Source organism: Capsella rubella, unplaced genomic scaffold (genome assembly GCF_000375325.1).
Source record: "Capsella rubella cultivar Monte Gargano unplaced genomic scaffold, Caprub1_0 scaffold_8, whole genome shotgun sequence".
Classification (NCBI taxonomy): Eukaryota; Viridiplantae; Streptophyta; class Magnoliopsida; order Brassicales; family Brassicaceae; genus Capsella; species Capsella rubella.
Window position 1 is genome coordinate 9,223,120 of NW_006238916.1, and position 26,600 is coordinate 9,249,719.

At 35.0% G+C, this 26,600-nt stretch overlaps 4 protein-coding genes across 7 annotated transcripts; 1 reads left to right on the plus strand and 3 right to left on the minus strand.

Moving 5' to 3' along the window:
- Positions 1 to 1,878: 1,878 nt before the first annotated feature.
- On the plus strand, positions 1,879 to 6,070 carry LOC17875058 (auxin efflux carrier component 2). Its single transcript, XM_006280093.2, has 9 exons — positions 1,879 to 2,206; positions 3,078 to 3,380; positions 3,557 to 4,001; positions 4,129 to 4,407; positions 4,564 to 4,846; positions 4,954 to 5,039; positions 5,144 to 5,301; positions 5,430 to 5,506; positions 5,700 to 6,070. The coding sequence occupies exons 1-9, from the start codon at positions 1,937 to 1,939 to the stop codon at positions 5,764 to 5,766; spliced, it is 1,968 nt and encodes a 655-aa protein (XP_006280155.1). The 5' UTR covers positions 1,879 to 1,936; the 3' UTR covers positions 5,767 to 6,070.
- A 2,272-nt stretch (positions 6,071 to 8,342) lies between these two features.
- LOC17875984 (nucleotide-sugar uncharacterized transporter 1) lies at positions 8,343 to 10,969 on the minus strand. Its single transcript, XM_006280541.2, has 7 exons — positions 10,439 to 10,969; positions 10,074 to 10,234; positions 9,774 to 9,982; positions 9,579 to 9,672; positions 9,240 to 9,406; positions 8,974 to 9,144; positions 8,343 to 8,825 (listed from the first exon to the last, which is right to left on the minus strand). Exons 1-7 carry the CDS (start codon positions 10,527 to 10,529, stop codon positions 8,540 to 8,542), a joined length of 1,179 nt encoding a protein of 392 aa, XP_006280603.1. The 5' UTR covers positions 10,530 to 10,969; the 3' UTR covers positions 8,343 to 8,539.
- Positions 10,970 to 11,758: 789 nt separating this feature from the next.
- On the minus strand, positions 11,759 to 19,928 carry LOC17875053 (calcium-transporting ATPase 8, plasma membrane-type). 4 transcript variants are annotated; one of them, XM_006281673.2, is made up of 35 exons: positions 19,832 to 19,928; positions 19,042 to 19,246; positions 18,695 to 18,811; positions 18,573 to 18,609; positions 18,347 to 18,462; positions 18,130 to 18,261; positions 17,950 to 18,039; positions 17,760 to 17,829; positions 17,611 to 17,681; positions 17,436 to 17,519; positions 17,279 to 17,356; positions 17,117 to 17,191; positions 16,944 to 17,027; positions 16,783 to 16,865; positions 16,558 to 16,666; positions 16,409 to 16,464; positions 16,241 to 16,283; positions 16,049 to 16,132; positions 15,816 to 15,941; positions 15,660 to 15,725; positions 15,472 to 15,570; positions 15,194 to 15,304; positions 14,912 to 15,079; positions 14,656 to 14,715; positions 14,381 to 14,545; positions 14,062 to 14,178; positions 13,828 to 13,926; positions 13,491 to 13,628; positions 13,296 to 13,396; positions 13,138 to 13,183; positions 12,886 to 13,020; positions 12,690 to 12,797; positions 12,495 to 12,586; positions 12,273 to 12,382; positions 11,759 to 12,074 (listed from the first exon to the last, which is right to left on the minus strand). In XM_006281673.2, exons 2-35 carry the CDS (start codon positions 19,183 to 19,185, stop codon positions 12,064 to 12,066), a joined length of 3,225 nt encoding a protein of 1,074 aa, XP_006281735.2. In that variant the 5' UTR covers positions 19,186 to 19,246; positions 19,832 to 19,928; the 3' UTR covers positions 11,759 to 12,063. The 4 variants fall into 4 exon arrangements, with proteins under 4 accessions (XP_006281735.2, XP_023635075.1, XP_023635081.1 ...); XM_023779307.1 differs by having other exon boundaries at positions 16,409 to 16,666; XM_023779313.1 differs by lacking the exon at positions 19,832 to 19,928 and adding an exon at positions 19,450 to 19,545 and having other exon boundaries at positions 16,409 to 16,666.
- Positions 19,929 to 23,893: 3,965 nt separating this feature from the next.
- LOC17875822 (nucleolar protein 58) lies at positions 23,894 to 25,740 on the minus strand. Its single transcript, XM_006280798.2, has 6 exons — positions 25,522 to 25,740; positions 25,307 to 25,374; positions 24,743 to 25,208; positions 24,592 to 24,666; positions 24,445 to 24,506; positions 23,894 to 24,183 (listed from the first exon to the last, which is right to left on the minus strand). The coding sequence occupies exons 1-6, from the start codon at positions 25,654 to 25,656 to the stop codon at positions 24,075 to 24,077; spliced, it is 915 nt and encodes a 304-aa protein (XP_006280860.1). The 5' UTR covers positions 25,657 to 25,740; the 3' UTR covers positions 23,894 to 24,074.
- Between the last annotated feature and the right edge of the window lie 860 nt (positions 25,741 to 26,600).

Below are 26,600 nucleotides of genomic sequence, written 5' to 3' on the forward strand. Positions count from 1 at the left end.
TGGGAATTAATGATCGAATTGCTAAATCTTAGATATGGAGAACGAGTTTTTTTTTTTTTGTGTGGATAAAATGGGAAGTATATAGTAAATTTCCAAATGAAAAGTTGTGTTGACAAGAGCTATATTACCAAACGAGAACTAGTTAATTACAAACTGATCATCAACCGGATCATAGCCCAAATATTTATAAGTAGACTTCCACTCATCAGTATACCCTCGATCTCGGGTAAGGTTATGAGTTATGACTTTGTCTCGTGCTAGGGTTACATATCATGAACCGACATTTGTGTGAAAGACATATAAAGCCTTTGAGAGAAGCACACTACTGTAGTACTACTGTGTAGAAATATTCAAATAAGCATCCATGGAAGCCATTTCAGGATTTTTTTTTACCAATTCACCCTTTTCTTTTTTTTTTTTTTTGGTCAATACCAATTCACCCTTCTTTAAAGAGATTAGAAGTCTTTTTTTTTTAGTAAAAAGAGATTAGAAGTCTTGATGATGGCTTAGAGGACATAGAGACCTATGAATTAATGAAATCTTTGTTTTGCAATTCGTATTATAGATCGGATAACCATGTTTTCAAATTAGAACTTGAATCATCTTTGGAATCGTTCTTGCTCCTTGCCTTTCATGGCAGCATGGAACGTTCTTGCTCCTTGCCTCTCATGGCAGCATGGAAGTCAAAAACAATATCCTAATTTTGTTTATTACATATATAGTATGTATGTGATTTGGTATTTTTGTTTTTGTTCTAATTATGTATTTAAGGTGATTTGTAATTTTGTAAGGAACTAGGGGTTGTGCTTGAAAAGGTCCATTAGGCCCAATCATGCTGCGTGATGAATACGTAGCCGATGCGCAATATGAAGAAAAAAAATACAACTACACAGCGAAGGAGCCTAATTATATTATTCATTCGGTCCAAATGCCAATGTCTTTGACTGTAATTAATAAGAAATAACAAAAATTTCAGATGAAATAAAATCACATTGTATACTAGTTTATAATGGTAAAGTTGCAAACAAAATAAATTAATAATAACAAATTGTTTGTTTGCTGATTAAAAATCAGATCTTTACAGGGAACCGCAGATCGCTCAGAAAATGTAATAAGATGCTCTCTCAAAACACCAACCATGTGCATTTCTCATCAACCTTCGCCGTCTCAGTAGCTTACACAAAAATCGTTTTTGCTTCTCCTCTATTAAAATAAAATCTAAAAACATTATAAGAAGAAACCTTGTGTGTGGAGAATATTGGAAAGTGGTGTTTACTTACACGTACAAGTGGATCCATCCAAAGTATCAAACTCTATATCGTAGATATTTTGAATCTAACATTTGTGCATGTAAATTATATAATCTTCTGAAAGCATTTAATTTCACCATCAAAAATAATATAAAGACCTCGGGACACAAAGGTAAGCCAAACCCTTCCTCATCCCAAGACAAGATTCTCTGTTTCATTTTTCTTCTCCATAATTAAAATATAACGGCTTCTTTGTAGACAAAAACATTAACACATTTGAGGTGCATAATATATAGTATTGACAATAAATAAATGAATATGATGTTTTTGATTGCAATTATGTTTATATATGTTCTTGTGGACTAGCTATCATGTAACATTTGTATTTTCTGATAATCGTTGTATAGTCCAATTAACATTAATCCAATATAATTAGCAAATAGGTTTTGAATTATATCGTGTTTAATATAGTATTCAAATGTCAAACGATCCTCTTAGCTATATAATTCAGTGTTTGAACACGAATCCCATTATTTTAACACCAAACACCATTATATTAATATCGTCTTAAGGAGCTTCACTTCACTTCCTCCTCCATAAATACGTTATATCACCCACACAACGCTTCTCTCTCTCTCCATCTATAATCTTTTTTTTTCTTCTCTCTCGCCGGAAAATAAATCAAGATGATCACCGGCAAAGATATGTACGACGTACTAGCGGCCATGGTGCCGCTGTACGTAGCTATGATGCTAGCTTATGGTTCGGTACGGTGGTGGGGCATATTCACTCCGGACCAATGTTCCGGTATAAACCGGTTCGTTGCGGTTTTCGCGGTTCCTCTTCTCTCTTTCCATTTCATCTCCTCCAATGATCCTTATGCCATGAACTACCACTTCCTCGCCGCTGATTCTCTTCAGAAAGTCGTTATACTCGCCGCACTCTTTCTTTGGCAGGCCCGTCTCTCCATATTAATCTCTCTATGCATCATATCTTTACATTCTTAACTTATAACCACATTCTATGCATCATGTCTCTGTTTTCATATTATTTTTTGTGTCTGTTTTCACTAAGTGATGGTCGTTTAGTAGCAATCGTTATGATGGTCAACAAACTTAACATCATTTTTACTAGATGTATTATTTGGTTATAGAAAACATATGTGTACATATACTACTAGACGTAGACCAACATAGTTAATTACTAGGTTATTAACGATTTAACAAGGGTAGATCTTTAGTTAAATTGTGTCATGTAGGTTTTTTTTATAACTCTTAACACTTTTGGGCAAACAAATATCGAAAATAGTATTTGAGTACTTTGAAATAAGTTTTTCGAATTAGGATCCAACAGAATTAATATATTTTCTCTAATATTTTGAACTAACCATATTTGTTTTGGCAACTCAAGTTGAGAATGGATAAATATTTTATCTTTTATTAGTCTTTATATATATATACTAGTTTTTTTTGGTAGATTTACTACCAGCTTTTGCCTTTTGATAACACTATGATTACATAGATGCTCTATTAGATCTAAAATGATTAATTAATGAATCATAAGTAATCAATTCATAGTGTGGTCCAACCATTTGAAAAGCTTATCATTGTAAGTTGAGGGTCCATGTTTCGAATCTTCCCGGATGATGGCTCTATTGCATATCCTAGAGATTCATTAACATCCCTCGGTTATCAAACCTCACATAACCAGCTAAGCCTTAGAGATATAGAGCTAGTTAATGTGTATCTGAACACACTTACACATGCAAATCATTCTTCTGTTTGTATATATGCTGATGAGTAGATATATATTGTGATATGAATTCAGGCTTTTAGCCGCAGAGGAAGCCTAGAATGGATGATAACGCTCTTCTCACTATCAACACTACCGAACACGTTGGTTATGGGAATCCCATTGCTTCGGGCGATGTACGGTGACTTCTCCGGTAACCTAATGGTGCAGATCGTGGTGCTTCAGAGCATCATATGGTATACTTTAATGCTCTTCTTGTTTGAGTTCCGTGGCGCTAAGCTTCTCATCTCCGAGCAGTTCCCGGAGACGGCTGGTTCAATTACTTCCTTCCGAGTTGATTCTGATGTTATCTCTCTCAATGGCCGTGAACCCCTCCAGGTTTGAATATGTGTTTACACTAATCACTAATGTATAGCTTTTAGTCACAAAATCTTGTAAATATCATGCACAACTTATTACTATGAGACAGAACCTTGTTTTACTACCGGTTCGGTTATATCCGGTTTAAATTAGTTCTTCTCCTTAAAAATATGATTTTGTCTTTATATAATCAGACCGATGCGGAGATAGGTGACGACGGAAAGCTCCACGTGGTGGTCCGAAGATCGAGCGCCGCCTCATCAATGATCTCATCGTTCAACAAATCTCACGGTGGAGGCCTTAACTCCTCCATGATAACTCCCCGAGCTTCGAATCTCACAGGCGTGGAGATTTACTCTGTCCAGTCGTCACGAGAGCCGACGCCGAGAGCTTCGAGCTTTAATCAGACAGATTTCTACGCAATGTTTAACGCAAGCAAAGCTCCGAGCCCTCGTCACGGTTACACCAATAGCTACGGCGGTGCTGGAGCTGGTCCTGGTGGAGATGTTTACTCTCTCCAGTCTTCTAAAGGAGTGACGCCAAGAACGTCAAATTTCGATGAGGAAGTTATGAAGACGGCAAAGAAAGGAGGAAGAGGAGGGAGAAGTATGAGTGGCGAATTATACAACAATAATAGTGGTATGATTTTTTTATATATTTTTTATAGTGCTTTCAATATATCTTTGTTATATATAGAAAAAATATACTCGTGACTATTTCATTATTGTTTGGTTGCACTAAAGATATGTTTTATAATTATGGTCAGTTCCGTCGTACCCTCCACCGAACCCGATGTTCACGGGGTCAACGAGCGGAGCAAGTGGAGTGAAGAAAAAGGAAAGTGGTGGAGGAGGAAGCGGTGGAGGCGGAGCTGGTACTGGAGGAGGACAAAACAAGGAGATGAACATGTTTGTGTGGAGTTCGAGTGCTTCTCCAGTGTCAGAAGCCAACGCCAGGAACGCTATGACCAGAGGTGCCTCCACCGATTTATCTACCGATCCTAAAGCTTCTCTTCCTCCTCCTCACGACAACCTTGCTTCCAAAGGTTCATTTATCTTCCACTTTTAATTCATTTTATTATTTTATTACTTAATTATTATACTTATAGAGTTTTTATATCTTTAGTTTTAGTGAAAGTGTGTTGATTAATTTAGTAATTTGAATTTACAACATCACTGCATATATACTTTGATGTTGACAGCGATGCAGAATCTGATAGAGAACATGACACCGGGAAGAAAAGGGCATGCGGAGATGGACCAAGACGGTAACAACGAAGGGAAGTCAGGGGTAACCTCGTCACCTTACATGGGCAAAAAAGGCAGTGATGTTGAAGACGGTGGTCCTGGTCCGAGGAAACAGCAGATGCCGCCTGCGAGCGTGATGACCAGACTAATACTGATTATGGTCTGGAGGAAACTTATCCGAAACCCTAACACTTACTCTAGTCTCTTTGGCCTTGCTTGGTCCCTTGTCTCCTACAAGTAAGTAGTACTTAGTATACATCACATAACATATTTGAACAAATAGCAAATGTAATGTATATTGGTGTCAATTGCTTACATGTTGATCCATCTTTTATATGGGACAGGTGGAATATAAAGATGCCAACGATAATGAGTGGATCGATTTCAATATTATCTGATGCAGGTCTTGGAATGGCTATGTTTAGTCTTGGTATAGTTCCTTCTTCATATAAATTACATACTTATATATTAGTCTTTCTTATTTTTTTGCTAATTATAGTATATATGTTTATTAACCGGTGATATACTAAATAGGTCTATTTATGGCGTTGCAACCAAAGATTATTGCATGCGGGAAATCAGTAGCAGTGTTTGCGATGGCAGTAAGGTTCTTGACGGGACCGGCCGTGATCGCAGCCACCTCAATCGCAATTGGTATTCGAGGCGATCTTCTCCATATCGCCATCGTTCAGGTAAATTACTCTTTAGTCTTTTAGTACTCTATTACAATTGATGTTTTTAGTGATGTTGAATGTTACTTAAAATAATGTTATCATACATATTCAATTATTGATAGGATAAAATTGTATTTTATGAACAGGCTGCTCTTCCTCAAGGAATCGTTCCTTTTGTTTTCGCCAAGGAATATAACGTCCATCCTGATATTCTCAGTACTGCGTAAGTATTTATTCTTTTTAGTTTGTTCTCTTTGAATGTTGCTCGACTTCTAAATATATATCTTGATGATTGATTTAAGTTTTGAATTACATTCATAAATTTCATTTCAAAACCTTTAAAATATTATATATTGAATCAAAAATTTGAACATTATGAATTTAAACTATGTTTTAATTTTTAATTTATTTTGCAGGGTTATATTCGGGATGCTGGTTGCCTTGCCTGTGACAGTACTCTACTACGTTCTTTTGGGGCTTTAAGTTATAATCAAAGCGTATTACCAAATCAAAGGGCGATACGACCAAAGGTGAATCTTTCATTTTTTTTCAAAAAAAAGAGAAAGAAAGAAGAATTACAAAGAACGAAGAAAAAAAAGACTAATTTCCAGGTAAGGCTTAGGTGGATGGACCAGCAATGTTGCATTAATTAAAATTATAGCATATGATATGATAGTCGGAAATTTTTAGATAACTTTGTATAATTTATATGCACATGCATGTACGTGTTACTCTTTGTAATTTTCGTTAACATTTATTAAATTTTTGGGATAGGCGCGTACAATTATACATTTCTTTATTTAGATTTTTTTTTTTGTTTATAATTCTCGATGGTCGTGAAACATGTTACTAAATTACACTAATGCTTCAATCATATACTAGATCGCGCAAAGTGTGTTTAGATTAGATCTTCTGCTTTTCTAAATCTCTAGACAAAATTTTTTTATGTTTTGGATCAAATGCAATAATCCTTCCAAATTTGACCTTTTGTTAATTTCATTTATTTTTGTATCTTTGTGCTTTACCCCAAAAAATATATGTATGTGAACGTAATATTCACTTGAAGCCTTGAAGGTAGTCGCATTTTATTTGAGTAAAGAACAAGGGAACTTGATATATATTAGATTTCCCCTATACTGTATATATATATATATATTAAAACATTTAAAATAACGGTACATATAATTTAGATGCCGAGGATAGATATACTAATGTGTGTCTGAGACATATGCAACAACATAATCGTCACAAATAAGATATATTACAGGGACGGTTCTTGATTGATACAGAGAAAAAGTTGGTGCGTTTGGATGCATAAAGCTCCGGAATACATAATATATATCATATTATCCATTCATGTCAAAGAGGAAGAACCTGATCTAGACGATATTGATTGTGTAGTAAGATAAACGGTGATAAGCTTTTATAACAAAATTGGGGATATGTCTGATCTGAAACGATGTAACAGTGGTAAACAAATATGGCGTTGCCTCTGGAGGAGTTGACTGTGTAAACGTGAAAACGATCACGTGGGGGGTATCAAAACGATGAGATAGACGTTGGAACTCGCTCTCTGGTCGGAACGTACATTGAACGAACAACAACACATGAACTTCAATTACAATTCTTTCACTCTATATATATTATATGGTTGTCATGACTTCTGACTTATCTGACAATAGATCTTATAGTTTTCACACGTAAAAATGTAATGTCTACTTATTTAATGAAATGCAACATATATTTATATATATATATACTAGGATCGGAGCAAAATATACTTTATAAATGTTTACAGAAGTTTTTGTGCATTGAGTAGGAGACAACATTTGCTCAGTGACAGCTCTTATCTCTCTAGGCACCTTATTATTATAATGTCTTAATGTTATTAGTACTATTTTTCTTCTTCTTTTTTTGGGTTCGTGAATCTTATCTTGTATAACAAATTAATGCTCAGACTGTTTCAAGTTGATATGAGCAGGCACGAGCACTTTTATAGTCACTAAATTCTGCTTTAACTAAAAGTCTAAAACATACAATGTAACTATTCATTTGCACGCATATACTGTATACTGTTTCCTGGGCTAATTGTATAATAAAGTAACTGTATATTATGGGTGTCAAGTATATTTTTAACTTGTAATTTTCCAGTTTACTAAAAGTTATCAGATTTATAAGCACTTGTTTATAAACAAACAAACAAACATATCGATTTTGATACTTTGATTGTTCACAAAAATTGGAGCCAAATTTTCTATGTAGGTTATAAACTCAGCAGCTATAGGTTGCTTTCTGAAGTTATCACACAGGCGCATACTATATAGTTTCCGTTTAACAGAAAACGATCGTACAAGTGAAATTTTTAACTACACTGTCGATGAGTCATCCATTTATGTTAACCAAAAAATTCTTATCTTTTTTTTTTTTTTTTTTGGTAAGAGAGACCACAAAAATTCTATCTTTACAGTAATCAAATCACCCAAAATTTATTAAGAAGGCTACAGTCATATTTTAAAACTAAAAATGTTAGAAAAATCTCCTAGAATCACATTGAGTAATATTTAAAAGAAAACTTGTGATATTTTGAATAACACTAGATTTGAGATGAAATTTATAAATTATTGATTAAATAACACCTTATTGTAAATGATTATATATAATTTTCATATTCAATAAAATAAGATTTCAGAAGATTTTTTAAAATCATTAATTAAATAACACGAGATTTTAAGAATATTTTAAAATCTCTTAAAATGTGAAGTTCAATACACCCTCCTAATTATTACCCCGAATATTTAATTTGGAGGAAGCAAAACAAACTAATTAGCAGTAAAATCGACCCATTCGACTTAGTTGGGCCCATAAGGCCTTACTCATTTCATCACGTTTTCTTTAATGATACACAATTTAAGACCATAAGACAAGACCACGACAAGCTTAATTCACTAATCCAGCTTATATATCTTGAACCATAAAGATCTTGTATAGAAGAATTGTGACATTTTTGGTTTTTACTTTTATGTCTATGATCATTATAAAGTGTTTTCCAAAACAACGTATACATCTTCAAAATTTGACAAAAAAGAAAATACAAAAACATACGATGATGACTTGCTGCCAAAAGAAAAGTTGTTTATTTTCAGGGATGAACTTAGAAAAAGAGAAACAAGAATCGACACAAACAAAAAGTTGAGAATTAGAATCTAATGTAATGTGGAATTGTTAATCAAAACTATACTACAAAGTTAGTCTAAGACTAGACAGCTTCGGAGCCGTAAGGTTGAAGATTCTTGTCATCATCCTTAAGATCACTGAATCTTGACTTCTTGTCTGAAGGAGCAGAAGAAGAAGAAGAAGTCGAAGCTTTAAGAGATTGACCTCTCGTGTTAAGGTAAGTATATAATGAAGTCCCCATTATCGCCACAAACGCACCGCAAACGCTAATGTAACCACTATTCGATCCGAAAATGTAGTAGTTTCCAAGGAGGAGGACACAGGTCTTGAATTGCCCCAGCACCACATGCGTAATTGCAGAAGTTGCTCTGCAAAAAATGGACATAGTCTGGACTTGAGGAACCAATTACCAAACAAACAAAAAATTGGGTACCAATTCAGGTTTGTAAGCTTTAAAGCGAAATAACAAAGTCGAAATGTACTGACCACACTAGTATATAGGAAATTTTAACTCACCCGAGAGCTAAGGCTCCGGACCATTGAAGAAAGAATCCGAGAAGAGCGGAAATAAGAATGGCGGATGTGTTGGCTAAGCTCCAATTGAACGATAGAGCGCCTGGCGGATCCAAGAACGGAATCATTGATACAAGAAACAACAGGGTGATTGGCGTCGTTTTCCACATTAACCTGGATTACGAAAATGAAGAGATAAACCTGAGAGATGTTGATACAGCGAGAATGAACGAGTGGGATATTAAAACTGATGAATCTGATTCACATACGCTAAAGCAGTCCAATTTTCTCGTTGTTGCATATTGGACCACAAGATTTTGTTAGTTGCGCTTGGTATGATCCATGCGAATGCCACACAAGCGCCGAACAGACTAAACTGTAAATCTGTTACAGTGGCAACCGCAACTCCCACAGATAAAACTGTAAGTGAAACTACCTGAAAAACATCAGCTGCAAGGTTACTCACTATGCCAAAGTTTTCCCCTTTTGTAATTCTATAAACTCTAGTCCTAATGGATCACTGAAAAATCCAACTGTATACCAAACAAATGCATTATTTCTAATTGAATTAACAAATTATTTGATACAGAGGAAAAATTCTTAATCACCTTCATGAAAGAAACTCTCTTTCTATACCACAAGAACTCAGCAAAGACAATAGAAGGCGTAACAGCAATTTTGGCCATCTGGTAGAATCCAACACTAAGAAAATAAACATTGAACAACAACTGCGGTGAGTTTAAAATTTGAGACTGAAGCAATATAAGAAAGCCAAAAAGGATACAGAGAATATAATCAAGAACCTGTTATACTTAAGGCTAACATTAGCGAGTCCTGTAGAGAGTGACATGACAATGCCAAGAGTATAGAGGGGAAGAGACGATGATTTCGAGGAAGGAGGTGAAGCAGGGAGGAGGGAAAAGGATTTGAGAAGAGCCATTAAAAGATAAGCTACAATGTAGTGAATGAATGTGAGGAACACTGGGAACTCAAAGCCTATGTTTTTAAGCACCTGAAAATCAAAGGAAACCAAAAAAAAAAGCTGATTACTTTGACACACTAATAGAAGATAATGGTGATTGCAAGAATGAAGTTGGAATTACCCATTTGTTCATGAAGATAATGCTAATAGCAACAATGAAATTGAAAGTGAGAGCAACAGTTGGGCCACAGATACGATGTTGTTGTTGTTGCTGTCTCTTTGGAGTTTCCGGTGAACGGAATCTGTTAAATAACGAAGCTCGTAAGTCCTCCAATGCTTTGCCTGAATCAAAAACCATTTTTTGTAGTATTAAAAATCAAAATCCAGCTAAACAAACCCTAATCTAAAAAAAAACAAAATGAGGGGGTTTTAGATAGTGAGATTGGATCATCCTAAAAAAGAATGAGATCTTTCAAAGGACGAAAAAGAGTAATCGAAATGAAAAGCCAATGGAATTGAAGTAAGAAGTTTTGTTTTCAAGCAAACCTTTTTCACCAGCATCACTGTCTTTGCGTTTGAGAATCTTCTTCACATCTTTTCGAAGCCAAGAACTAAACATCTTAGGAGTGAGTAGCATTGGTTCCTTGTATCAATAGTTTTTTAGATTGGAAAACTCATAAGGGAAGAGTAAGAGGAGAGGAATCAACACTGACCCACATGTCAAAATTTGCTCGTTTCAGAAGGGGGAAAACAGAATAAGGTACTACTCTGTGTGTGTACAGTTAGATTTGTATTGTTGGTTTGTGAGATTAAAGAGATTAGGGGGAGAAGGAGGAGACAAAAAGAGAGAAACACGTGGCGGAGATAACGGGAAGATGGAGGAGATTGAAGAAGAGTAATAATATAAACTGATTAGAGCAAATCACGGTTCTTCACCGACCATTAAAAAAAAATGAACAGAAGCAAATGTCTCTCTGGCTCTGGCTCTGTCACTTTAAAGGAAAGAGGGAATGAGAGCAAAACCAAAACGCCGCACACTCTTTTAGTCCTCTTCCTCTCTCACTGCAACTACAACAACAGTCTCCTCTTCTTTTTATTCTTTCTTTCACGCGTGAATTAATTTTATTTTTAAACTGTATTTATTTGTGTTCCAAAAAAGAAAAAAAAAAACTGTATTTGTTTTTTCCGTGTTCTTTATTTTAGTTCTCCGTGTTCTTTACTTATGTTTTTCCGATAATGGAGATTAATATAGTGCAAGAAAATAAAAAAGTCGACAGAGGAAAAAGTGAAATAAATAAAGAAAATAAAAGAAATAAAATCAGTCTGACAGAAAAACCAGAAACCGAGTGGGTCATTTGGCTTTTTTCATCGAGTGATTTCTGTATCCGATAATCAGTCATATGACGTGGCGACATCTCTCTGAGACGTGGGGTGGGTTTACGGTTCTTAACCGTCTACAATTCTATTGGTTTACAAAAAAAAAAAAAAAAAATCATCGTCTACAATTCTATATGCCTTTGCTCTCTACTACTCTACACTTGCGATATTCTATGTTTTATTATGACTAATATATACCTTTAAAATTCTATTGCATCAGAGCTTTATTGGTGGTATCTAACACTTGAAGCCATAATTACATTACTTCCGCACTCAACTGCCTTTAAATCCAAACTTTTAAGAATCTGCATTGACGTTTAAGTTTAACCAAACCAAACCCTTCCCAACATGTACCCGCTGCTCAAGTTTGTTTGAGCTCAATGCAGAACATGTCATATAATGGATAACGTTATTTCAACACAGATATTTTACGTTGCTGCTTTATTGCGGTGCCTTTTTTCTTGTACTTTGGATAAAGAAGGTCACGGATATATAAAATTTTCCATTCTTTCCAACTTTGATTTCCTTTGTTAAAATCTTTACTAGTAGTGGTTCCAAAGGTTATCCAGTCATCATATTACACCAAAAGATATGAAAGAAAAAAAACACCCAAGAAGAAAAACCAGAATTCCAAATTTGCCCGACCAACAAAACCCGAAAACTGTACTTTGGGGCTTTCCGAAAAATATCAATAAAATTCATACCAAACCAAACGCTTTTCTCTGTTAGTCCTAAAGAGTAGTAGTAGCAAACAAACTCCCGAGTATCTGAGAGATTAACCTCCCTCCATGTCATCAGAGTGAACCTGGAACATAAGCAAAACTTGTTTATACTTTTTATCACAGCTTTTTAAGTTTTCAAACTCAATTCAGTCCCTGCTCCTACATAAGCTAACCAGATCCCAAATAAGTTCTACACAAGCTTACACCAAGCAGGCCTTTTCTTATGAATTTACTTCAGTTCATTAATAATCATCACAAGCTGTGTAAGTTATATAAATTACCTTCTCCAGAAGACTTTTTCTTCTTTCCCCAGCATTTTAGTGCTGAGAGTTTGTTGCTTAAAGGAGCTGCCGGCACCGGAATGAATTTCCCAACCAAAGCAAGAGGCCAACTGGTCAAATTACAAAGGTTCAACTTAAACGTTAGTTATGTTTTCAACAAGCATTGCACATATATACAAGAAATGAATCCAACATGCATATATGTAAAAAAACAATAGTGACCTGATAACACCGATGGCAACGCATATCAGCCATTGTTTCCAGTCAAGTTTCGTTGTCGAAGCGAATTTACCGAGGAACTCAACAATGATAACCTGACAAGCAAATACAAGAGCGGTTTTGTTTTAATGTTTAAGGAACAAGCGTTTATGAACTGTAAATTACAATGTTTTTAAGATGGACCAAATTATTATTTACCTGGAGGACGAGAGTTATGGCGATTATACCCATGAAGAGACGATTCTTAATCACACCTTTGAAGATGTTCTTCTCATCTGGTTTACGAGCATTGAACTCGTTGAATGCCTGTTTAACAAAAAGATCGTATTAATATATACTGTTGAGATGCTGGATGTATATACGGTAAAAGAAGACTCTGATTTAATCAACTCACTTGGCAGAGAACAAAGGCGTTGAAGATAATTGTGTTCTTCACTCTGGTGGCGTGTTCAGGCACTTCATGTTCCAGGCCAAGTATGCTTACGCCTCGGAAATTGAGTGTTAACAATACACTAACTTGATAGATAGCCTGAAAGATTTATAATCAAACTTGTTGTTAATATATATATATATATATATATATATATATATATATATATATGTGGGTGATTTTAAATAATCAAAAAGTTGATTACTGAATTTTTACCTGAATCAGCAAGTTTCTCCACATGATGTTGGTAATAAGAGGTTCTCTGCATAGATAAATCAAACCAAATAAAAACAACGTAAGTGTATGTCTACAAAACAGAATATCTTCTTATCAAATTTAAATGTGAGAAACTTAGAGAGCTGCAAAAACAGTACTTCCTGCCAACTGGAGGCCTCCCCATGAGGTGATCGGTAGGTGGTTCAGTAGCCAAAGCCAATGCTCCAAGAGTGTCCATTATCAGATTAACCCAGAGAAGCTGTATATTAAATAAAACACCAAATGTATGAACAAAGCTAAATATAGAGAGAAAGAGAGAGTAGAATAGAACACAACGAAACAGAAACTCAAACCTGCACAGCGGTAAGTGGAACATCACCACTTGAAATAGCAGCAACCACATTAATAATAAGAGCAGCGACATTGACTGTGAGCTGAAACTGGATGAATTTCTGGATGTTGGCATAGACTGATCGTCCCCAGCGAACAACCTACATATAAAAAGCCACCGAAGTTCAAGGTTGGAATATAAAATAATCAGAGTTAATTGCAAGAAACACATTCTGTATTATGCCCAGTATCTACATGGAACCAGAATAATTTTGATAATTAAGTAGATGATGTGCTTTCCAGACCTTGAGACAAGGAAGGAAACTATAATGAGGAAAAAGGTTGAGAATTTGAGCAAACCTTGACAACCGAAGCAAAGTTGTCATCCAAGATAATGATGTCTGAACTCTCCTTAGCTACTTCTGTTCCAGCAATTCCCATAGCAAGACCAATATCTGCCTGCAAATCCACTCAAAAAATTCCACACCAATGAGAAAATGATCGTCTGTCTGATTAAATACTTGGAAAAGATAAATTTTCATATTTCAACATAATTAGCTTAAAATTCTTTTAACTGTTTGAGCATTTATATACCTCGTGTAATGCAGGAGCATCATTTGTCCCATCGCCGGTGACAGCAACAACATGCCCTTGTCTTCTCAGAGATTGTACCAACAGAAGTTTGTCATTGGGTGATGATCGGCCCATAACCTACAGATGCGAAGTAACCAAGTCAATTTCGGTTTAGGCTGTTAGTACTTTATCATATTGCAATAACTGATGCATATGATGTTCAGGAGATAATCTGTATTAGGTGAAGCCTGAAGACAGGCCATAGAATGAGACTAAGACATTCAAAATACATACCAACACATTCGAACTAAGAATTTAAAAACAGTGTTGTGAACAGTACCGAGATTTTGCCACTAATTTTGTCCCTTTCTGCGTCAGTCATCGCACGGAATGATTTTCCTTCAATGAGAGTAGGCTCGGAGGCTTCTGCATCTGACGTTAATATTCCACACTCCAAAGCAATAGCCCTGGCAGTTTGGATATTGTCACCAGTCACCATACGGACCTGAACATCAAACATATATTATGAAGTATTATTAACAAGTTAAAGAATATAATTTCGTCATTGGCCTTTCTGGCTTTTAAAAAAAAAATATAATCGAAGTAAAGAAGTACCTTGACACCAGCATTTTGACACAGCTGAACTGAATCTTTGACTCCTGGTCTACATGGATCCTGAACAAAATTCAAACATTTCAGTAAGAAACACTTTGACATGCAGGCTTTTGAATAATCTAAAAAATGTGTCAAAGAATGGAGTACTATGCAATGTGAAACGGTAAAAGTGATCTCAAAGTACGAGAACTACAATAACCAAAAATTGCATATCTGACTAATCTCTGGAAAAAGCAGAAACCCGATTGACCCTCACCTTTATGCCTACTATAGCTAGTAAAATAAGGTCATCCTCAGGGAGTACCCACTTTGAGAGCTCTTCGCCTGTTGGGACCTTTTCAGCCTCAAAGGTTCTAAAGGCCAGTGCAACACATCGTAAGGTTCTTCCAGCCATCTCTTCAATTCCATTCTTGAAAAACAATGCCTGGGAACATCAAAGAAATTAGATTGGGAACCATAACGACAACTCAAAGGGAAAATCACAGATTCATACAGATACACCCGCTTTAAAAGAGTTTAACTTAGACTTTTCACAAACCTTGTCTTCAGTCATTGGTGCCACATTGCCATTCTCATCGATGTAGCTTCTGCAAGATGCCAGGACAATCTCAGAAGCTCCTTTCCAGTGAATATGAACTTCACCATCAGCCTGAAAAGTAATATTGGAAAAAGAAAATGTTGAAGTAAAAGAAAAGAAGCTGAATTGTGCTTTTGAGATAACTGCATAGGTATCATCTTTGACTATAAGAAGATCAAGAAAAATGATTTTATCCCCCATACATACACAGCATCTACAATTTAGAAGCAGACATTTACCGTTTTTACAGCAACACCACCACGTTTCTTCTCTGAGTTAAAGGGAAAAGCATGAAGGATAGAAGATTGCGACCTGGTTGTCTCAAAATTCATTCCCAGCTGAAAGAGAGAAAACATACAAATCACTTTTCCACTCATAGGTCTAAACTATGTAGGAACTTGAAAACAATAAAACACAGGTACTAAACCTTGATTCCCCAGCCAAGAATGGCCTTTTCTGTTGGTGAACCAGACAACTCTAATTCACCACCTCCCTGTCAGTAAATAATATCCAATGAGCAATGCTAAAGAACTTATCTAGAATATCTGACTTTTCATTCAAGATATAAAAGCTTGAAACTTACCTCTGGAACAAAAATGCTACCAGTTGTGTTTTGAGATATTCCTTCAACAACTAACGAAGTGATAGTTGCTGGCAATTGTGCAGTATCTGTTTTCTTTCCCCCAGCATAAGACTCAACCACTGTCATCTTTAATATAAAACAGAAAACATTTAGTAAAATCTAGAGGTGAACTCTTCACTTGAGTCTTACTATAAATATGGAGTGAACCCAGATTTATAAACACAAAAACACACCTGATTCAAAGTTAGTGTTCCAGTTTTATCACTGCAAATAGTGGTGGCAGAGCCCATTGTCTCACAAGCAGATAGCCTCCGAACCTGCACAACAACTTTTTGTCATACTATATAGTAGAAAGGATAAATAAATCATATACTGATCCCTCCATCACCCAATAAAGATTGAGAGAGAATGTCAAACAATCATACCAAAGCCTTATCTGCCATCATTTTCCTCATAGAATAGGCAAGGCTGAAACAAAACAAAATAAAAGAAATGCAAAATATTATCCGCAAAGAGAAGTAAACTCTTCAATATGAAACTACCATTCAAAAGTAGTGAATGGGTTGGATAAAGCCCAGATAGGAAATACATACGTTAGAGTAACAGCCAACGGAAGACCCTCAGGCACTGCCACTACAACAATTGTAACCTGCAGCAATAGCCAAGTATTAGTATTTCTAGAAATGAAAGATTTTGCGTGGAGGCTTTTTACTAGACTAAGATGGTTAGATAGGAAACATACCGCTACAGTTACAACTTTGATCACATCATCAACAACATGACCAATTTTTGTCTTTCCTTTAATAAATTGAGGACCTCCATGTACGTCTTTAGTGTGACCGGTAAAGTATCTGTAAAACAAAACGGACAATATACAGATATTGTCGCATCATGTCAGCTAAGATTGTTCTCACGAAGTCTTGAAATATAGCTGAGTTCCAAAATAATAACTAGTAAAGATCCATACCGAGTAAGAAGAATCACCAGCACAGCAGCAGCGACTGCTAAGCCAATGGAGCCAATAAAAGTAGCCACCCCATTTAAGCGCACCTGGTTCAAGGAAGTCAAAAGATTAGCTTAACTTTAAAAATTAAAAGATTGCATCAGAATTGATCTAAAAAAATCAACCTGCAAGGGAGTTTCTTCACCATTGTCTTCAGAAATACTGGCCATCAGCAATCCCCATTCAGTGTTGACTCCAACACCAGTAACCTTGCAATAAGAAAGAGCATACGTATAACAGCTATATCCTGCGATATCAGTTTTACTATGGAACAAGAAAATTTAGTGAGAAATCCTACCAGCATTACACCATTTCCATCTGCAACTTTACAGCCAGACATTAGGAATGGATCCTTGTTAGCGTCTTTGTTAACCTAGCAAGAAAAGGGAAGTTAGGAGTTATACCAAAGCAAGACGAGAAAGTCAACAATTTCACTGTATTAGGAAACAAGAAAACTTACAATTTTGCTCTCTCCAGTCATGCTAGACTCATCAAGGGCAAGAGAGTGGCCAGATATTAGCACTCCATCAGCAGGAACCTAAATATAATTTTTATTTTGATTAGACACATGGTAATATGACATAAACAAATTGAAAATGAGAGAAGAGATCACCTACTTGATTGCCAATGTTGAGAGGTATGACATCACCCACAACAATGTCATAGATTGAAATTTCCACTCGTCTTCCACCTCTTATCACCTGTGCAGCAATCAACAGAGGTCTAGTGTAACTAAGGAGGGAACAAGAAAAAGAGTAATAAGGAAAAATTACATCGGTATGATGTTTATACCTCCAGATGTATGTTTCTCTTTTCATCATTCAAGTTTTGAAACTGGAGAGACTGTTTGTAGTCACTGACAGCTGCAGAGGAGAAGAAAGCATCAGAACACTAAGAGTCATTATAAAATTTTCATATTAAGCGAAACAAGTTAAAATTACCTGTGACAACAATCACAAGAATCACTGCAAATGCAATGCTTCCTCCATCATACCATCCTTCTTTAATACCCTGTCGATGTTTGTTATCCAAATAGGCAAAGGTTATGTAAGACCAAGGTTAAATTGCAGTTGACATTACACTTGTGAAAGTAGGAAGAGCCACATCAAATTTATTGATTTCATTACAAACCTCTGTTTTTATCCCAAGTGCTAAAGACGCTACTGCAGCAACCATCAGAATGATCAAGGTGAGATCATGGCAAGCATCCCAAAGAAACCTCTGTGATGAAAAACAAATGAACCAACACACCTTATGAGAAAGTGAGCAGGGAAAACACAAGAAACACAGAAAAAATATGCATCTTCATACCAGAAACCCTTTCCCTTTCTTTCGAGGATAGGTGTTTGAACCATAAATGGTTTTGCGGTTTAGCAAGTCATCATCATCTCCGCTGATACCTTTCTCTGGATTACTCTTGAGCAAATTTGACAATCCTTGAGGCTGATGCAACAAAAACGTGCATACCAAAGTTAACTAGAGACTAGCGAAAAAATGTAACCAGACATAAGCATGACTGAGAAGTTACCCCTCCGTATTGCTGCAGGGAGCCATTGTTGTGATCCTTTGACATTATGACAAGCTGTTCAGGAGTAATTCCAAAATCTCCAGCTGGAGTGGCAGACGCTGTTGGTTTTTCACCTCCTGAAAGGAAAAGAGACCATATCAGCAAGCGTCATACATAAAGAGTCGTGTCATCCCACTCAGAACCAGATTATGCACAACACAAAAGTACACAGTTTGCAAAAAAATACCTTGGTCACGCCCCATATCCATGAAACGATTTGCAGCCTGAGAGTGAAATAGAAAAGGCTGATAAGTAAAATGCACCACATCATGATATAGACATGACTTACCAGCTGCCAAATAAATTTACCAAAAGAGCATGAGCATGACTTCTGATCTTCTTTCTCATTTCCATCGTTTCTTGCTCCTTCTTCAAGTCCAAGGTGTAACGGAATCTCCTGGAGGCATTGAGAACCAGCGCAGCTTTCTGTAACAAAAACACCATTCATTATTAACACTGATTTGCAGATAACCAGTAGCATTTCACTATATCGAAAAAGCTATAAAACAATTATTTCATAAAAGCAAAAAAAAAAAAAAAAAAAACAGCATCTGCAAAATCAACAGAAGCAAGTAAAGACGCAGAATCACAAAGAAGACCATCAGAAACCAATATGAAAACAACACAGAAGAAGCGAGAAAAGAACCAGGTCTTACCCTCCACTGTTGGAGCCGCTCGATTGAAGCATTCTTACCAGGGATGTAGAACGTATCGCTGTCAGAATCGGGGTTTTCACTCTTACCGGACTCCAAATCGCCTCCACGGCGTCGTCCCGGCGATGACTTCAAGAGACTCGTCATCGTTTGCAGTCGCAGGAGAGAGAACACGCGAGACCACTCAAATCCCTAAATCTCAAAACCACTGAGAAACAAAAAAAAAATGGAAAGATAAGTAAGTATTTCTGTTTAAAGGTTGCTTCAGCTTTCGACAACCACGTGAAATATCAAGCAGGAAAAAAGCAATATCTCCGGGACGAAACAAACAAAAAAAAGGAAAAATATCTCTTCGAAACAAAGTATCTTCTTCTCTCTGTGGAAAAATAAACAAGTGCGACAAAAACGAACCTAGAAAAATCAATGAAACTTTTTCAGATTTCTTCAAAATTCCTTGGCATTAGCCTTTGATTTCACAGCGATATCACGAAAAAAATCGAATATAAGACAAAAGGAAAAAAAACGATGAACACGAAGAGAGAAACGGTTTTACTTCAGTAGTAGTCAACAAAAATTCAAAACAAGTAAGTAAGACTAAAAGAAGACGAAGAAGAAGAACAAAAGGAGACAAAGCGACCAACACTGCAAAATCTTAATTAAAAAAAAAAAAACATAAAACCATTTTTAAAAAGCAATTAAAAATACTAAGTTATTTTATCGAAATCCGAAACTCGTTTCGTAGTCGGTTGAAGCAAAAATCGAGACGAGAAACAAAAACAAACTCGATCTCTACCTGGAGAGAAAATTCCGGTAAACTCGCCGGAGAATGTGAGTAGTTAATCGCCGGGAAATAAAAGTTGGAGAAAGGTCTCTAAAGGTTGGGATAGAACAGTGATGAGCTTATATATAGATCTAGGGTTATGGGAGTAAAAAACCCAAAAACAATTTATAAACTAAACTAAAGTTACTGGGCCGTTATGGGTAATTCCATTTTTCTTTTCTTCTACGCTACGTGGCACGCGTTAAATTAATGCTAGTGACATCAATTTACTTTTCTTTTTTTTGCTTTCAACAATTTCCTTTTTTCTTCTTTTTTTTCAACACTACAATTTCCTTTTTTCTTTTTAATTAATTTAATAAAAGGGCAAATAAATCTTTAGATAATTACTTTGATTAGAAGAAATCTATCTAATAATAAATACATAAATGAAAGAAAAATCAAAGTAAAGAAAACAAAGTTAAGGTTGACAGAAAAAAACTTTCCTTCACATTTGTTGTTACCAGTTTTTTTTTTTTTTTTTGAAACACTTGTTACCAGTTTAAAACATGTGTTATTCCCATTGTTTAATAATAATCTGAAATCTTATAAATATGTTTCCATATCATCTAATAATAAGTAAAATAAATATATTATTCTAAAATTGAATTGAAATAAACCATGGACTCACACAATGTCCTAAGTTTTTTTCTGTTCATAAGTATGTTATTTCCCAAAGTACTTGTATAATCATTTTGGAAATTTGTATTTATTAACAAACAGACGACAACAACAACAACAACAACAAAATAGACAAATGAATTTGCATGTTCCGGTGGTTTTAACTTAAACCACATTATTAACATCTCGCTACTTCAGAATTCGAATCCTTAATCTGGATTTTATATAGAGAAACTGAACTTTGGAGTAATCAACTCTGGACATTGTTTGTCTATGCATATCTTTTGGTTGCTATAGTAAAAGCATTGGTTAAGTAAACTTCATCTAAATACAAAACTCTTTTTTTTTGTCTTAATGCACCGACGCCTTTCAATATATACTATAAGTGTATATGTTAAACAAACAATTCAAGTAATATCGTTTGTTAATCACCACCATTATATTATAATCACCACTGTGGATCAAACCGGCAAAAAGGTAAATTGTGTTTCAAAAAACGCGGGAACACGGTATGTAACTGTCTGAGCGATGATTATGATGAAATAAATGTGTGTATTTCGCAAACGTTAATAAGAAGCGAATTAAATTGTCCAACGCAACAGCATGTTCATTTCCACGTACGTGAAAACGAATAAACGATTCACCAAAGAATATGATTTTACTCGCAACAACAACAAAATAAAGTTGCTTTGATTATTAGGAGATTTGTAGATATCCCATTTATCTTTTTTTTCTAAATACGCGTTTAGAGGTGTATCTGTAAAAAAAAGCTTTGACACCCACTAAGTAGGAGCACCTGTAAAGTGTAGATTAGATTTGTCATGGAATAATTTTTGTTATTATTTATTATTATTACATTAGAAAATAGCAATAATTGTTGTTAAAATACTCCAGATGTAAGCAAAGTAACCTAAACAGTGTATGTATTATGATGATGACAGAGGGCACATAACTTAAAGAAAAGAAGTCCGGTGCCACGTGTACAGACAGCTAGGTTTGTTTGTAATTAATATTTTGTGTATTTTTAATATTTTTAATATATTCTGACGTGTGAAGCTCTTTTGTTCTTATTGGTTACGTGTCGACTCCGTAGAGAAACCACTGTTTACGTGTAAAGCGCTGTGATATTTCGTGTGTTTTTTTTTTGGGTTTACATACGACTGTATAGTAAAGAAGACTGTTTTATTAAATCGATTTGTTACATATCAGTTTTAAAATCTTTGTTGAATTTCATATTCTTATGTATGTAAAGGAAATAATCATTCCATTTTTAGACTGTTTCCTTCTTTAGTTCTTTAGTGCTCGAAAATACGGAACGAATGTGACATACAATGAAAAGAATTTACCGAAAATGACATTATATATCAGTCCATTAGCCTCCCAGCTCACAAAGGTTAGATTGTAAGAATATTAAAATATCATCGAATAATCACCTCGTTATTCAAATATAAGAAAAATAATCACCTAAGACTAGTACATAGATTCGAGTCTCTCGGCTATTAAACCATTGGAAAAATGAAATGTATATCATCATACAATGCAGTTTTGCGTTTACCAAGCTATGACTTTGTATTTTTCCTAACCTATCGACCCCGCTAATGAAAGAAAGAATGGAAATTAAGGAAACCATATATATAAACATATTCCAAATTCTATAATAATTTCATAAGAGGAGAATAATGGTAAGGGGAAAGTCAAGAGATGTATAGTTAAAGTTAAATGTTCTTATCCTTGTCATGAATTTTTGTTCACTTCTGTTGTATCTAAAATAATAATGTTCACAAGAGGAGAATAATTGTAAGGAAAAAAATCAAGCTAGGTAGAGTTAAGTTAATTATGTCTTTATTATGTCATGAATTTTGTTTACTTCTTACTTTGTTTGTTTCTTTCTTCGTGTCAACGACAATCTTCTTTTCTTATAATTGGTCATAAAGAAAGAAACGAAAAAAAGGAAACTAAAGATTTATATTCACGTCGGCCAATAGGAGAATCAATATTCGCTCTTATACGAAGCTTCTTACAAGAATAATAATATCTCTTATGGACAAAACTTTATAAAGCTTTCTTCCACAACGCAGTGTTCTAAGACATATTCATATGGTTTAATTGTTCAAATCAGAAAATTGTTAACTCAAATATCATGTTTTCACTAGTATAGCTGTATAGTTAATTATTTATATACAGTAAATCATTTGTTTTCACGATAATCCTTAATTATTCGTATCTTAACGTACGATATATATACACCATATCGAAAAAATAATGTTTCTCTTTTACTGTTAACTTTTATATATTCCCACCATTTCTTCATCGTGCGTCTAATCTTAATCACTTCGTTCTCATTCACACACCTTTGGTCGAAAAAACTAAAGCAGAGGTTAATTTCGTAATCTATAAGAAATTATTGGTAGGATGTGATATAACCAAAACATAACAACCAGGAAATATAAAATTTTGGGACCATATTATATAGTTTACACCCAAACATATCTTTTCTTGTCGACAGTATTTTAAAAACATTCGTAATCTGTGTATGTAGAAAATATCTGATTCTTCTTACCTGCTTACCTATTCGTGATCATGAAAACTAATAGGTAAAGGTAGGTCCATTATTTTGTTTTAAAACAAAATGATCACAATTTATTTACTTTTGCCATTCGTATATTTTGTCATCAACTAACTGCAACAACTAATTTTTTGTCAAAAAGAAAAACACAACTTCAAGCATTGGATGCTTTTTACTGTATGCAAACAATATATAAACCAAAATTCTTACAAGCATTAACTAGTTAAATTAAAGAACCGACCGACACGAAATAATGTTTTCTATAACGATGGTTATTATAAAAACAAAGAATCGAATAACAATTTTTTCAGTGATTATTTAGTAAGATTTTATATAAAAAAAGCAAAACAACACTTTGCCTAATCAAAACGCAAGAGACCAAACATAATAAAGATACGTCTCTTTAGTTCTTCTTATCTCAAGTCTCAACTAAATTTGATCAGAAAGAAGAGAATAAAGCACTAACTAACATATCAAGTCATTAGCAAAATTTCATGTGCGTAATATTATATGATACGAGGAGACGAATTGAATGAACGAAATATTACAGTACAGATTTTGGTTAGGAAAGCAAAAAAGACATAAAACATAAATAAAAAACACCTGTATATATGTCGGCCTAAAGTATTTGTCAAGTACAACAAATATCTGCATATTATGTCGGCTTAAATTCCATGAACCAAAAAATGTCGTCTCTTGGTCTTTAATTAAACCAATATTTTGAAAAGTCGTCATTTCAAGAAATCATGGTGTAACTGTAATCTCGGTTTAAAGATAAACCGGACCCAATAATAGACGAGAAATTATCTCATTTGCTCTCGTCACACTCGAGTAATAATGTTTCAAGCCAATTTGAGTGAACAAAGAAACTGAAACTGAATCTTGTTCTTAATGAGTATCATATGAGTTAACAGACACAAAACTTGACCCTTTTGTTGGGTATTGAAATGATCAAAGCAGAAGACAAAGAAAACGGATAAAGATAAATCAAAAGAGAAGCAATAGAGAGAAAGCAGTGTTGTTGCTTATCAATCATTTATCGTCGTCTGAGTTGTCAAACTTAAACGAATGTGACTGGAGATCGATCTCTCCTCCTCTGTAGCTTCCTCGTTTCTTCTTGGTCTTCTCATGTCGGAAATCCCTAAACCAAAAATAAAAGCAGAAACTAAAGAGATCAAGGCATGAACCTAGATAGTTTTATTTTCATTTGTCTCCTGCCTAGATTAGATATAGAACAATGTACAAAGGCTGAGTAAAAAGGTTTTTTACTTTGGTTATGAATTTTCAAATCCGAATTAACTAAACCGAAACAAATCTAGTAACCAAATCCACACTCCTAAAAGACCCTCATTACCAAGGCTAATTCTAGATACATAATAAGTTTAAAGGTGGGGAGCATTACCTTCCTCTCACTTGCCCTAGAATCTCTTGAGCTTTATAGCCATAACCATTGAGAGCACCAGGCTACAAGACAGAGCAGCAAACTTCAATAAAGGCATTGGTAAAGAAAAACATTGCTATACCAGGAGTAATAGAGATTATGTGGAACCTTTGACCCATACGCGTTGCTATTCTCAATGAACACAACTTCGTCAACGTTCACTCTCTGAAACGGTTTCTTCGGCTATAGATTAGTTCAAAAAACACATCAGTACACATTCTCTAATCCCAAATGAAAACATTGATGCAAACATGGTTACCTCTTTTGAGTTGGAAAGTCCTTTTCCTGACTTCTGATTTGTCGATTTCGTTTCACTTTTCTCAACATTCTTGTTTTCCTGGATGTCAGTTTGCTTAACAGGTGTTTCTTGAATACCCTCGTCCTCTTCTACTACTTTCTCTTCTCTCTTCCTACGCTTTGAGTCTTCATCATCATCCTCAGCCTCATGTTTAGTCTCCTCAGGCTCTGATCTTTTCCGTTTCTTAGAAACTTTCTCCTCATCATCATCATCATCAGCCTCCACTGATTTCGACTTCTTTTTCTTCTTCTTTTTATCTTTCAATTCGTCTTCAATCTCAGCCTCCACAGTGTCTTTAACCTTCTCCTCCTCAGCCACCTCCACCTTTGTTTCCTTCTTCTTCTTCTTCTTTTTCTCCTTTTTTACATTCTCCACCACTTCAATTGCATTCGCCTCGGTAATTCCATTCACTGCAGCTTCAGGATCTCTGCAAGACACAGAACAATAAAAGCACAAAGCCAAGATGATAAGCTTCAACATGACTAATGATACAATGCAACAAAATTCATAAGCAAAACAACTTACTTCTTCTTATTCAAAAACTCGCTGTAAATTTCCTCCAGATCAGGTAAACTAGAGTTCAATTCCTTCTTCTGCAACAGTAATGTAAAGAGCACACATTCATATAACATACCAAAAGGATCAATTCCATAGTATCTAAGGCGAATTCAAAGGATAATACTATTGCAATCAACAGCTAAAGAGTGGGTCTTTTTATCTAGAAAATCGAATGAACAAACCTCGATTTCAGCTTCGGAGAGCAATTTCTTGAAGCATTTGGAAAACCCACATCGCTCCAAGTACTGAGCCACCGAACGGAGGAGAAGAGCCTTCTTCTCCGATTCTAAATTCGAGGTTTTGCTCTCGCTACCCATGACTAGTCTAGAGATCAATACTTGGCGAAGCGTAAGAGCTAACAGAGCTGGGGTTAGTGAAGTCTCTGCTGCTAGGGTTTTGGGCATATGTTCTTGTTTTTCAATTTTGAGCTCACGACAAGGATTCTAGGTCTTTGCCGGGTGCGTGCCAAAATAAACCCGACCCGTATTCTATACCCGGTTTACTAGATACTCATTTACTAGACTTAAGGCCCAATAGGCCATTACAAAAGAGAAAAGCCCAACGGGTAATAATATATAATACAATAGCTTGGGAAATGATGATATTTTGCCTCTCTAATCAATTTATACAGCTTTGTGTTTATATAACGTTTTTATTTTCTTTTTCCCTCAGGTAATATTGAAAATGTATACACTTTAAAAGTAGACAAGTATCTGAGCACCTTTTTCTCAGAGATTTTTGGCAAAATTCTTAAACACTATATATGGAAAGTATATACATTTTACATTTCGTATAGAAAAAAAATGGTTGCTATAAGCATATACTTCCAGAGAATTTGAAAATTGAAACTGTGTTGGCCGAAAATACAAGTACGTATAGAATTTTAGATAGTTCTCTATCTTTTCAATACCCAACATTACTATTCCATATAAAGAAAAGAAAAAAGAATAGTATAGATTTTGTTTGGAAAACAATAAATACTATTAACATATTAAGTAATGAAACACTGAGAAATATTTGTTTCTTGAAAGCTTGTTAAGATCGCAGAAAGTTTTCTCAGATTATTCGAGATATTAATACATATGAAATGTATAAAACTGAGAGTTGGTGCTCCTGTCTGACCCTGATCACCGTGTGTCGATGTTCTTCGTCCGAGACAAGGTACTCGCGAAGGCATAGACTATACCGTATAGACGTCGTCTAGTGATGACGACAAGCCCTTGTTCAATATATTCCTTGTCGAAACAAGTTTTGTTTTTTT